We start from the raw sequence: 14331 nt of genomic DNA, 5'->3' as shown, positions 1-14331 counted from the left end.
TCAGAATGAATAAATAAACAAACAGCACATACAATCCCACCCAAAGAATCTTAATGATGGAGGTTTAGACTCCAGAGAACCACGGGCCATGTTCTATTTGCATAATGAGATCTCTGAACCATCCCCTTCCCATTCCAGCCCTAAAGAAACACTTATTTGCCGGCTGGTATGGACTCTCCAAAACACCATATGCTGAATAAATGAGTATGGTGAGTTAGCAAAGAAAAATCAAAAATCCTTACTAAAAACTTGTCATTAGGCAAACAGAAAGAGCTACAAAATGTAACAGGTTGTGAATTTGTTTCAAAAGTAAAATGCTTAGGTGCAGAAATTACGATGAGAAATATTGATTTATATAAGAATAATTATGAAAAACTTTGGCGTAAGATTGAAGAAGACATGCTAAAATGGAACAAATTGAATTTATCTATGTTGGGGAGGATATCTGCTGTTAAAATGAATGTTTTACCAAGAATTATGTTCTTTTTCAAACCATTCCAAATTGTGAGAGATAAGAAACAATTTAACTGTTGGCAAAGAAAGATCTCAGAATTTATATGGGCGGGCAAGAAATCAAGAATTAAGATGAAAATCCTGACAGATGCAAAAGAAAGAGGTGGCTTCCAGTTACCTGATTTAATGTTATATCATGATAAAAAATTATTGGCTTTAGAAGGGCAAGGGAATATTTTTGGTTGGCATGCATATATGTATTACGGGAAAGAGAAGATGGATGGTTTTTTCTCACACCATTGTATAAGGAGGAACTTGTTGAATACATGGAAAAAATATAATAAATATGGTGATGAGAGAAAACCACTTTGGATAGTGCCGACTGAAGTTACTAAATTGTCTCAAAGTCTACAAGAAGAGAAATATGTATCATACGAACAACTGCTAAAATTTCAGGGAGGTAAAGTTGAAATGAAATCGGTTGAAGAACTGCAAGGAAAATTTGATTGGTTTCAATTGCTTCAGATTAAAAGTTTGGTGGAAAAAGATATTACAAGTACAGGTATAAGATTTGAAAAAAACGGAAATGGAAAAAATGCTGTTGGGTGAAAATGAAAAATTGATTTCAAGGACTTATAAGTTGCTATTGAAATGGTCTACAGAAGAGGAGGTTTTGAAACCTCAAATGATTAAATGGGCGATAAACTTTAATAAAGAAATACAAATGGAGACGTGGGAACACCTATGGAAGAACTCTATGAAAATTTCAACGTATTATAATATAAAAGAGAACTGCTTTAAAATGCTATATAGGTGGTATATGACACCTAAAAAACTAGCAAAAATGAACAATCAAGCTTCAGATAGGTGTTGGGAATGTGAAAAACATGAAGGTTCTTTCTATCATATGTGGTGGCCTTGTGAAAAGGCGAAACAATTTTAGCTAATGATTCAACAAGAGATTTCGAAAATCTTGGGATATAATATTAAGAGAGCACCGGATGTCTTTCTGGTGGGATTACAAATGGAAAGCTTTCCGAAGCAAGACAGGACATTGCTGTGGTATTTACTTTCAGCTGCAAGGACATTGTATGCGCAAATGTGGAAGCAAGATAAAATACCAGAAAAATGGGACTGGATCTTAAAGGTTCTTAATTGGAGTGAAATGGACAAACTTACTAGAATCTTAAAAGACTGTAACCTGGAGAAATTTAAAGAAGATTGGAATAAATTCCAAAACTATGTGGAGATACAATGGAAGGTGAAGAGCCGTCTAGTGGTTTTTGATAATATTAATTGAACTTTAAAAAGAGAAAAAGGTCTGTGATTACTGAGTATTGTTTTAGGAATGAAATATAAATAGCTGAGTTCATATAGTAAATCCATGTGAGTTAAGATTAAGATTTGAATAATTTTTAGTGATGATTTAATGACTACGAAATCTATGTTCAATGTTTAACAAGTAATAATTGAATTTTTAAAGTGCAAAGGAGAAAAGATTATGGCTAGCTGATTAAATGAGTAATATTGATGATTAAGTAGAAAGTATTAAGTAAAGGAATAAGAATAGTAGTTATATTGGAGTTAAGACAAAGTTAAGTGAATGATAACTTTTAGTTAAGATTCTATATATGGGAATTTTTACTTTTAAAAGGTTTTTAATTTGTTTTGTATACCGGTGGAGGTCACAATTTTGAGGGAGGGATGGATGGAAAATGTGTAATGTATTGATGAACTATATTTAGATTTTGACAGTAGAATATTTTTCAATATATTGCAAAATAAAAACTTTGTTATCCTGAACACCATGTGCTCTGTGTGTGTGTGTGGGGGGGGGGGCTCTGATTATTGGATCCATCCTTGACTGAATGAAGGAGGCTTCTAGATACAAAACATTTTGCACGTCTTGCAGTGACCCCCGTTTTTTAACCATGTATTTCTGCTCTACAAGATTTGCACATATTACTCTTAGACAGGGTTTATCTTTGTAGCAGGAACTCCTTTGCATATTAGGCTACACCTCCCGATGTAGCCAATCCTCCAAGAACTTACAGGGCTATTTTTACAGGGCCTGTTGTGGAGGGAGAAGATATAGGAGATGGTAAGCTGCTCTGAGTCTCTGATTCAAAGAGAAAGGGGGATATAAATCTGCAGTTTTCTTCTTCTTCTACTGTAAGCTCTTGGAGGACTGGCTACATCGGGGGGGGGGGGGCAGGGTGTAGCCTAATATGTAAAGGAGTTCCTGCTACAAAAAGACCCTGCTTTTAGGAAATTGCTGTTGTGCCCATCAGGCAGCAAAACCCTTTCTGATTATAAACCCACCCTCTATTTTGAGAGGAGGGAAGAGCACAACTGCTAGGAAATATACCTTCATTCAGATCTTTCCTGTTCTGTGAAGCCCCTGGCTGCAGAAAGGACCATGTAACTACTCTCATTCAAGGCAAGAGACAAAGAGAGATTACTCACCAGCTCCCCAAAGTGTTTCATGGCATATTCCAGCACCCCAGCTGCAGCCTCAGGTTGCTGCAGTTTATTGTTAATGCTAGAAAGAGAAAGAAAGACAACAATAAGAATGGCGTTTAAAGGGCAGACGACTGGCAGCCAGTGAACTACACCTGAGTGTAGTGAGCTCCGAATCCACGTCATTTCTCACTCATACTGGAATTAGCTATTTAAGTTGAAGTTTGATACAGGGCTGTCAACTCCCATGTGGGATCTGGAGACCTCCCATTATTAGAATTGGCTGCTTTGGAGGGTGGACTCGGTGGCCTTGTACCCTGATGAAATCCCTCCTCTCCCCAAACCCCACTTCCTCAGGCTCCCCCTCCAAAATATCCAGGGATCTCCCAACCCAGAACTGGCAATCCTTTGCATCCAAAATGTAGAAGCAAAAAGTCTGGGATTGCTTTCTACACCATTGAATTTAATGAGGTCCGTCAGTCATTGTGGAACAGGAACTCCCCCCAAAATAGCATGCCTTCCTCTCCAGACCTTTCCCTGCTCTAGGGTGCTTCTGGAAAGCACTGGGTGTGTTCTGCAATGTACTTGGCTAATGCAGAATGCTATGAGGAGGCCCCGACGACTTGGCCAGTGCTCTGTACGACCCTGCAAGGAGCTGCGCAGGGGCTTCTCAGCTGACCAACAACCGGGGAAAGCATTCCCTGAAGGTAGAAGGCATGGGTAAAGGTCACAGTTTACTGACAAGTATTTGCAGGCAACTGATGCAATCCTCAGGTGGCTTCTGAAGATGAGAAGCCAGGGTTGGCTTTTCAGAGATTGTGAGTACCCCCTTACAGCAGGATTCCCTGCCCCTTTGCTTTCGTTTCCCAGACAGCAACCTGCCCATTCTCCAAGCACTGCCTTTTTTCTGTTGGCATGTGACTTCAGCAAAGGGATTGGCGAGGAACTTCAGCGAGGCTCACACATCTTATTTCATTCTCTTTTAATTTCCTCCAGGCTGCTTTTCTTTGAAGCTAGAGCTTCCTCTCCTTGGCATGCTCTTCCCTTCTGATCATCCACACATGCAAGTCTTTTCAGTTATCAAAGCACCGGCCTTGAACGTTTTGGGCTTCCCTTGACGGGCCAAAGCACCATCTCCCCTTCCTTTTTTTAGAAAGGCAGCAAACCCCTGGGAAGAATTAGAAGCTTTAGCACTTTCAAGCTGAACTCCCATAAGGCCTATAGAGGGTTCAACTACATAATCTGCAAGTGCCCTCGGTTGAGCGACAGAGTAGCAAACAGCCTGTCGGTCTCTCCTAACCACTGCAATCTTCTCCCTACTGCGCCCTTCCCCCCTCCTCTGCATCAGTGGCTTTTCAACCACGCTCTGTGGGGTTTTAGGGTTCCCCAGAAGCTGAAGAAAAGCAGTAGCGCAAATTACAAGAGATAACAGAAAGATTAATGCTGGAAACCTGGTGCTACCCATGTGTTCATCCAAATCTGCAGCAAGTCACATAAGCAGGGGCTCTTCCATGTGGCTGAAAGTGCAGGGGGTCTGATGAGGCGTGCATTTACTAAACAAGATGTATAGACTAGGGGGTCTATATGTGGGGGCTGTGGGCGCCATGGAGCCTGGCAACCAGGGGTGGAATTCCAGCAGGAGCTCCTTTGCATATTAAGCCATACACCCCTGGTGTAGCCATTCCTCCAAGAGTTTACAAGGCTCTTTTTTGTAAACTCTCGGAGGATTGGCTACATCAGGGATGTGTGGCCTAATATGCAGAGGAGCTCCTGCTAGAATTCTACCCCTGTTGCAACACTTTCCTGGCTCTGCCAAGTGCTGGGTGGGGCCAGATGGAAATCATGAGGAAGGAAGTTGCAGATGATCGTGGCAGCTATCCCAAAGGCAAAAGCAGGGGCATAGCATATATAATCCCAGCCCAGCTCTGGTGGGCCCTCTCATCCCCTGCTAGGCTAGTCTAGGCTGAAGATCCTGGACCAAGCACTTGCAGGATGGTGCTGTCCCTGTGATGTTTTGTAGCCGAGGGCTTTGGTTCCCAGAGGGCTGGGTTCAAGACCCCAGGTGTTTTACTCTGCCACACGAGAATGGCATCAGCCACAGTTCTTCCTGGTGGGTGGCACAATGCACTTTCCAGTGCGTCAAGAAGACCCTCTCCTGGCAATGCCAGAAGAACCAGCATCTTAATGCCGCTGAACAAAACACTTCCTTAGGGTTTGCAGAATCTTTCGGGATCAAGTGCCGTGTTCTACTGGAGAAAGTTTTCCTTCCAGACGTTTCGTTCTCAGCTGCGGAGAGCATCCTCAGTGGCGTTGCAGCCGGAGCAGGCGCTCTGACCTTCTTGGCTGCTGTGCATTGAGTGGGGCCAGGGCTGCTGGAGAGCTGCTATTTCTAGGCTGGAGTGATAAGGATAAGTTTTCCTTATCACTACCCTTCCAGGAAGCCCCATCAAACAATGGGCACATCCACAAACTAATTGCCCTTTCATCACACCCCCTCCAGCCTAGAAATAGCAGCTCTCCAGCAGCCCTGGCCTCACTCAATGCACAGCAGCCAAGAAGGTCTGAGCGCCTGCTCCGGCTGCAACGCCACTGAGGATGTTCTCCGCAGCTGAGAACGAAACGTCTGGAAGGAAAACTTTCTCCAGTAGAACACGGCACTTGATCCCGAAAGATTCTACAAACCCTAATGATGTTACCAGCCATGACAACCTGAAATCTTTGATAAAACACTTCCTTGTCCGGTCTGCTGTCTGGTGGAGGCACAAGCCAGGCGAGTCTCCTGTGAACACACCTGTGCGGCAGAGTAAAAAAGGCTGTGATCCTTTGAAGTAGCCTGACTTCATGCTGGTTTCATGAGTTGCAAGAAAGGGCCCCAGACAATTTATAAGAGGTAGAGCTCAGCCCTCCGACCATATGTGCCTATTTTTCATTATTAATTTTTTAATGGGGGCCTGGGATTTTGGAGAGCTCGTTTTATTGCTCCTTTGGACTCTTATGATGTCTCCCACAACAGAGGAGAATAAAAAGGTTCAAAGCAAGTCTGCAACAGTGGCACATTCTTCCAAACAAACAAACAAAAAAGCTCAAGCCATGTTTTTCTAGTGCAGCCATGGTGCAAATAAACATTCTGATAGCTCTACACACACATACACCTCACTTCTCTCAATTGGATGTATATCCCGCCCTCCACTCCAAAGAGTCTCAGAGTGGCTCACAATCTCCTTTCCCTTCCTCCCCCACAACAGACACCCAGTGAGGTAGATGAAGATATTGGATTTATATCCCACCCTCCACTCCGAAGAATCTCAGAGGGGCTCACAATCTCCTTTCCCTTCCTCCCCCACAACAGACACCTTGTGAGGTGGGTGGGGCTGGAGAGGGCTCTCAAAGCAGCTGCCCTTTCAAGGACAACCTCTGCCAGAGCTATGGCTGACCCAAGGCCATTCCAGCAGGTGCAAGTGGAGGAGTGGGGAATCAAACCTGGCTCTCCTAGATAAGAGTCCGCACACTTAACCACTATGGCTGTCCCAAGGCCATTCTAGCAGCTGCAAGTGGAGGAGTGGGGATTCAAACCCGGTTCTCCCAGATAAGAGTCCGCACACTTAACCTATACACCAAACTGGCTCACAAGGACAACTCCAAGAGCTGTGGCTGACCCAAGGCCATTCCATCAGGTGCAAGTGGAGGAGTGGGGAATCAAACCCGGTTCTCTCAGATAAGAGTCCGCACACTTAACCACTACACCAAACTGGCTCTCAATAAAGCACAACCTATTAATGGTAGCGTGCAAGTGTTATTTGATACAACTGCTTGCAGACAGTTGTGAGGGGTCTTTATGCCCTACTTGTGGGCTACCCAAGAACACCTCGTTGGCTACAAAGGGAAACAGGTCATCGGACAAGATGGACTCTTGAAGTGGCCTACCCACCTTCTCATGTTCTCTGGAAGTGTTTCAAATAACAAAAGGGGTACTGTAGAACCAATATTGATTTGATTTGTTCATTTCATAAACCACCCTACCCTGGAGGGCTCAGGGGATATGTCTGCAGTAAATCATCCACCAAATGGGAAGGGTTTTTTTCACCCAAAGATGGCGACCCATATGCCAAGGTCCTGAGTCTGCTAAAATACCTTCAGAGGGGCTGCAGAGGAAGACTGCAATTTGGATTCTATGGAAGTAGAGGAGAAGTTATGGACTGTGTAGTGAGAGATTGGTTATCTGCTCATGTGTTGTCGTCGTCTTCCTCCTCCTCCGCCACCAGCTGTAGCTTCCGAACCATCTTCCAATTACCGCTAATATCAATGTTACTGACTAACAGCTGTCTCCATGATAGACTCTGGAGATATACTTCTGCTCTTCTAGGGAGGGAAGCGGGATGCAAGCGGCTTTCTTCCCCAAGCAAGAGCTAGTCATCAGAGCGTTGTAAAAGTGATAAATGGCTGTCACATTTTGCAGCCCAGAGATCCCCGTTGGCAGGAGCATCACTCCCAGCACGTCAGACAGTTAATTACTTCCAACTTTATCTCTCGTCAACACCTACTGACAAATTGGCCATTATCTCTCTCTCTTTTTTCTTTTCCCCATAATTAGTGCTGCTCCTTTCCCGCCACGGACTAGTGGGCCTTCTCTCTGGAACAAGATCAAATATTTTGTACTTTAACCAAGACTGAACAAGATGGAACTTGTTTTTTAAACCTTGGAAATGGGGAAAGGAGGTGACTCGGCGCTTTTAACAACCTTTTACTCGACAATGATTTCAATCCTCAGGGCTTTTTTTGTAGCAGGAACTCCTTTACATATTAGGCCACATACCCCAGTCCTCCAAGAGCTTACAGTAGGTTCTGTACTAAGAGCCCTGTAAGCTCTTGGAAGATTGGCTACATTGGGGGTGTGTGGCTTAATATGGAAAGGAGTTCCTTACACAAAAAAAGCCCCCAGGGGTCATTTTGCAGAAAAATAGGTGGTGGAGCTCATCCAGGGATTATTATGCAGCTGCACTTACTATTCAATGGGCAAGGTAGGTAGGTGGGGAGGAGGGCGAATCCTCAGAAAGGTTCAGGAGCTGTGCTCCTGTGAGCTTCTGCTGAATTCAAGGCCTGTTTATAATAAAGTATTTTGATGTGCAGAATAACTGATCAACTTGTGTCTCCAATGCGGATTCAGAAATTCACCTGGAATGTGAAATATGCAGGCTCCTACAACAATGAATGGAGAGGGTCCGGCAGCATTTAGCCACTCTTTTAAAAGTTCCACATGCACTTTCCTCAGAGTTCTAGGAAGGTGCAGGTCCCAAAACACAGAGTCAGGATGCCTGTGCCATAGCCCTCAGGGAGGGCAGCGCAACAAGAAAGGCAGTGGGCATGCTTCCATATGCTAATCCACCTCATCCAGAACTGAGTTTGCACATTTTCCTGGTGAAGACCCAGCTTGCAAGATCAATTCAAGACCAGACAGAGAGATTGTTGGGAGCAGAAAACACCAGTCAGATGCATATCTGACAACACTCCTCTGCCCTTTCTGTTCCATCTGAAATTTTTCTCAGTAATGTATGCAAACAGATCAATGGGGCATGGAACTGAAATGAAATAGAGTACCAGACCTCACCTGGTCAATTTCAGATCTTCAAGAGGGAGATAATGGAGACTTAGAAAGCCACTGGCTCAATTAAGCTGCTCTGCAAGCAACCGACAAAAACAAGATTCTCTTAACGACAAGCTATTTAAGGTGGGCTTCCTTTGTGTTTTTGCTACGACCGATTTACACAGCCAGCTTTCTTATTCAGCATAAGATAGGTATGCTGCATGGGTGCCTACCTTCTGTTTTGGTTTTGTAGAGAAGCTTGACTATTATTGATGGCCTTTTGACAAATCATGAAATCAGTTTTACCATCACTGGCTGGAATGTGTTGCTTGAAAAGAGGAGAGCCACTTGAAAACAATGCCGCTCTCTTCTGCAGCTGGAACGCCACAAAGGCAGATGGGAAGGACGGCATACTTTCCTAGAAGCCTGTGACTAACCGTTTAGTCACCTGGCTTCCAAGAAGGGTTGTGACAGGACCTTCAAAAAATTTCAAAGGTTCCAGGGGAGCAATCTCTCCATTCCCATTTCGCAAACATTCAGCCTCTGCCTCTATGAGCAACAGCACAGCATACCTTGGCTCTCACTCTTAATCAGATATTTAAGTACCAGCTTTTGGAATTCTGGGACATTCTTAAGAAATTACAAGATTGTTTTCAAGTTTGTGCCCAACAAGAGAGGGGAAGAAGTTACGAAGGCGCGTGCAAATCATGAGCCAAGGGACCAATATTTTGACCAGGCAGAGGCACTGCTGGCTTGAACTACAACTGCCAAGATTCATAAAAAGCAAGCTGGTTAAGAAACAGGTAGATGTTTTTCTTCACATGCACAGGTCTGGAGAAATCATTCCTTTTCTGGGAGAAATAAACAAGAAAAGGAACCAAGGAATTTCTAAGCACTTGCAACTTCTTAAAAAAAAAAGATGTTTCCCATATTAGTTACCTACAAATTGAAGCCTGTGAAAACATAATGCTAGATTTCTCTCCCTTCACTGGATGGCTTCAGGCTGTGTCCATTCAGGCACTGGCGCCTCATTTCAGTGATGTTTGGTACTTCCAATTGTGGTTGTTGCTGAATGTGGAAACTGGGAGTGGAACTTTCCTGTGTGTTGATATATGGATATGTGGATAAAAGTATACTTTTGATCCCAGGAAGCTATCTGTGGGGTATCTGGAGAGGGGGCTGTTGGAATTTACAAATACCTTTAGCAGAGTGACGTGGAGATAACCACAAGAAGCAGCCAGGCACACGGTTTAGCTTAAGAATCAAAGTAGTTTACTTTACTTATGAGGAAAGGGTTGACTGGGATTTCTAGAAAACAAAGAAGGATTTAATATCCTTTCTACCTTCTAGACTACATCTCGACTCTCAGGAGTCCTAACTTCAACTGCATGGAGATCTGAGGGCTTTACACAAAGGGCAATAAAACTGACCAGATGGTTTCCCTAAGACCACCACCCAAATATATGGATTAGCCTATTAGGGCTCTCCCTGAATGGTCACTAATGCATATTGACACCTAGCCTTGGCGGGAAGTACGTGCAAACATTCTCATTGGCTCTACCTACTCACTGGCTAAACATCAGCATGCATATACAAACATATAATTAATTCATGACAACAGGAAGTGAAATTGCATCAGAAACCCAACAGGGGCATCGGTATGATGTCAAGGGTGGGTATTGATTGCCTGTCTCACTCAAACCGTTTAAATAATGATAAAGGGGAGAGAGCATTGTATATCCTTTGGATTTGTTTCAGTCCCATGTATATTTTATGTTTGTATTATTTTTTGTGTAACTGTATTGGGGCTTTTGGGAGAGCCAGTTTGGTGTGGTGGTTAAGTGCGCGGACTCTTATCTGGGAGAACCGGGTTTGATTCCCCACTCCTCTACTTGCACCTGCTGGAATGGTCTTGGGTCAGCCATAGCTCTGGCAGAGGTTGTCCTTGAAAGGGCAGCTGCTGTGAGAGCCCTCTCCAGCCCCACCCACCTCACAGGGTGTCTGTTGTGGGGGAGGAAGGTAAAGGAGATTGTGAGCCGCTCTGAGACTCTTCGGAGTGGAGGGCGGGATATAAATCCAATATCATCTTCTTTTCTGATAAAATAATGCATAAAAAACCCTCAGATTGGGTTTCTACTCTGGTTCTACATTTTTTTCTCACATGTGCAAAAATAGCTCTGTTGTCTTAGACATGTCAAGTGGAGAAAAGAGCGTCTGCCTTATGGTTTCATCATCTTCCCAGTCATAAATTTATGTTGGTTTTCGTGAGACTCTGAAATTCTCTCATCAACTCATATAACAGAATTGGGGGTTTCATGGGGAGGGGCTAAGCTGACGTCCTGTGAAAGAGAAAGCAGCAGAAGGAAAATAAGAATTGCCAGTAAACTTAACCTAAAGTGAAAAAACACAACTCATCTTCAGCCTGTTTCTTTTATGTAACATCTTCAGCCATATCGAAGCAAAACAGGAGACTGAAAACCAGCCGGCCAAATGGAGGCAATACTGAATATAGACTGGGAGGGGGAGGAAAACAAAAGCAAGATTGAGGCTGAGCCCTACAGACCCAATGGCAGATTTCAGGCAAGCAACCCTCTCTCTGCATGAGTTCCCTACTGTGAAACACAAATGCTGGCTCTCGTGGTGCGTGGATAAGCCCTATTTGGTTTCCTTTTGTTCCCATATGCAGCTGCCATCTTTTTGTTTTGCCCATTTTCACTTCTGGAGTTCTAGCCCCCCCCCCCTCCCTCACTTTTATGGAATTTTAATGCCCCTTTAAAATGTTTATTTATATACCACTGATGCAAAACAATGCTAAAAACTGTAGTTGAACAGGGAAAAAATTGACACAAGGAAACAAAAAACCCCCGATAAAATATAGACTTACAGGATCGGCTTTGCACAAAGAGAAACTGGAAACAAAACAGGGATTTTTGGGAATAGTTTTGGAAAACTGGGGATATCCTTGTGTGTGCATGTGCCGTCAAATCACTGCTGACTTATGGAGACATTGTTTTCAAGGCAAGAGACTAACAGAAGAGATTGCCATTGCCTTCCTCTGCATAGCAACTCTGGAATTCCTTGATGGTTTCCATAGCCAACCCAGCTTAGTTTCTGAGATCTTGTAGATCGGGTTAGCCTGAGCCATCCAAGTTAGGGCAGAAATAGTCTTAGCTGAGAAAAAGCAGAAAGCTGCTCAAAGACAGTGACAGGAAAGAAGAAGAAGAAGAAGAAGAAGAAGAAGAAGAAGAAGAAGAAGAAGAAGAAGAAGAAGAAGAAGAAGAAGAAGAAGAAGAAGAAGAAGAAGAAGAAGAAGAAGAAGAAGAAGAAGAAGAAGAAGAAGAAGAAGAAGAAGAAGAAGAAGAAGAAGATGATATTGGATTTATATCCCGCCCTCCACTCCGAAGAGTCTCAGAGCGGCTCACAATCTCCTTTACCTTCCTCCCCCACAACAAACACCCTGTGAGGTGGGTGGGGCTGGAGAGGGCTCTCACAGCAGCTGCCCTTTCAAGGACAACCTCTGTGATAACTATGGCTGACCCAAGGCCATGCCAGCAGCTGCCAGTGGAGGAGTGGGGAATCAAACCCGGTTCTCCCAGATAAGAGTCCGCACACTTAACCACTGCACCAAACTGGCTCTCCATAGGAACAGGTCTCTGCTGGAAAATGGCAGTATTCAGGTGATGTGGCCCTCTACCCACCCCCATGGGACCAGTGGAACTTTCTGTACCTAGCGTTTTATTTAAAATGATCAAAGAGGCAGGTCGTCTGTGCCACAACATAAGCACAAACCAGTCTGACAAACGCAAGCTTTTGGTCTCAACATAGGTGAGATGAGGTGCAAGTAGGAGAGATACCAGGAGAACCAGGATAAGTAAGGAAAACAGCAAACAACACACAGACAGCTCACGCCACTCTTTGGCCTTCAATCTGAACAAATATGTTTCTCATCACAAGAGGCCCAAAGAAGAATTTGCCCCTGGGAACAAGAGACACTGTGGCTGGGAGGGGGGACTCAGACAGGATTATGGAGAGAATGAAAAAGGTCAAGGGTTGGGGTGTGCAAGAGGGGCAAGAAACCGGGCTGAGGCCCCGTGCATTTCCTCAAAGCCATTTATTTTCTCAAAGGTATCTTAAAACACAGCCTGAACACACGACAGAAGAGGCCGAGCATATGCCACAGACACAAACCTGGTGAAGGGAAAACTAGCCGCTTTTTAGAATTCGGTGGCATCTCAGGTCATGGGAAACAGAGGCAGCCTGAGGCCCTGGGTGCATACAAGGAGCACAGCTATACGGGTTGAAAGCTGAAATTCCTCAAGTAGATCCTGATTCCAATGATGCCACTACGGTCATTCCTTGAAGGTTGCCAGGGAAGGTCTGGTAATCTCAAGCAACTTGCTTTAAAAGTGTGTGTGTGTGTGGGGGGGGGAACCCAGCAGTAGTTGATTTAGAGTGTGTATGTAGGTGCGACAGTGGGATGAATGTCAGCTGCAGAGAATGGTGGAGAGAGAGGAGGACAATTGTGGAGTAGTATTATGAGTTTTGGACTAGGATCAATGAGTGTCGGGTCAATTGCCTAACCCAACTACAAAGGTCGTGGAGTGAACACTGGTCAGTCATTCTCCTTCAACCTAACTTACCTCACAGGGTTGTTGCGGGAATAAAATAGAGGAGGAGAACATCAAATATGTCAGCCCTGAGTCCTTTCAAGGAGAATCGAGATTTATTTATTTTTTAAAAAATAAAAATTAAAAGGTAATTCTTATTCAATGTTGCCTCTAAGCTGCGGAGTCTTGTGAGCAAAAATTCTACTTTGTGAGCTCCTGGCATAAAAGTTGTGAGTGAAAGATTTGGCTGCTGCATCAATTAGTTTGCTCTAGGGCCCTTTTTCCTGAGCTGAGACAAAAATGTGTGAGCTGGAGGCTAAAAGACTGTGAGCGAGCTCACACTAACTCAGCTTAGAGGGAATACTGGTCTTATTACTTTCCAACTACTGCCGGTTTTCATTGCTGCCATTTAATGGGATTTCGTATTGTTATTTGGGTTTTACGTTCTCTTAAGCTGCCTTGAATTACCCCCACTGTGGCACTACAACACTGTAGCATTTTACTAACGGCAGTAATGATAAGGCCCTGACCGCCGCCAGGCTAGTATGGCCTTGTCAGATCTTGGACGCTAATCAGGGTCAGCCCTGGTTACTACTAGGATGGGAGACCACCGAAGAAGTCCAGGGTTGCTACACAGAGGCAGATGAATATCTCTTGCCTGGAAAATCCTACACAGTTGCCCTAAGTTGGCTGTGACTTGGTAGCACTTTCCACCACCAATACCGAAAAGACGTGCTGTCTGTGCTACAGACTGCTGTGGAGGCGGCCTCAGAGACCAGCATTGTAGTGGCAGTTGGGAAACCCCAGCTGGTCCCGTGCCGTGCTGCTTCCAGTCTTTAGCACTACCACTCAACTGGCCTTAACTCTCTCAAGAAATCACAGCAATTGTCTGCAAAAAGAGACGATGGATGTGTTTTTCTTATGCATTTTCTAGCTTCTGATGGACACTGCGCTTTGGTTCAATAACAGGCAAAGAGGAGGGGGTTAACGCCAGGAAGGGACATTTCTTTCTTAGGGTTTACCCTCTGGAGTGGCAAGGAATGCCAGAAACCAAGTGGTTGTACCCAATGAAGTTTCACACCCTGCTCATGCATGAGGTCTGATAGGTTGGGAAGGGGGCACACCAGCCACTTCAGATCTCCCGTTCACTCCCTTGACTTGACTCCATAACCTGCCCTGCAAAGGCCTTCTGGGTGGGTTATCTGCCTGTAGTACAATGTGGAGCTTTCC

The 14331-nt window shown here is 44.4% G+C and overlaps 1 protein-coding gene across 2 annotated transcripts in view; it reads right to left on the bottom strand.

Annotated features, from left to right (window-relative positions):
• The window catches only part of MTOR (mechanistic target of rapamycin kinase), a 137594-nt gene that overhangs the window by 49909 nt on the left and 73354 nt on the right, over positions 1–14331 (bottom strand). For both annotated transcript variants that reach the window (XM_060259562.1, XM_060259563.1), the window contains one exon: positions 2920–2995. In XM_060259562.1, coding sequence (XP_060115545.1) covers positions 2920–2995 — 76 coding nt within the window. The remainder of the gene's footprint in view (positions 1–2919; positions 2996–14331) is intronic.

Source organism: Heteronotia binoei, chromosome 18 (genome assembly GCF_032191835.1).
Source record: "Heteronotia binoei isolate CCM8104 ecotype False Entrance Well chromosome 18, APGP_CSIRO_Hbin_v1, whole genome shotgun sequence".
Taxonomy (NCBI): domain Eukaryota; kingdom Metazoa; phylum Chordata; class Lepidosauria; order Squamata; family Gekkonidae; genus Heteronotia; species Heteronotia binoei.
This window is presented reverse-complemented; position numbering and strand designations above follow the sequence as displayed.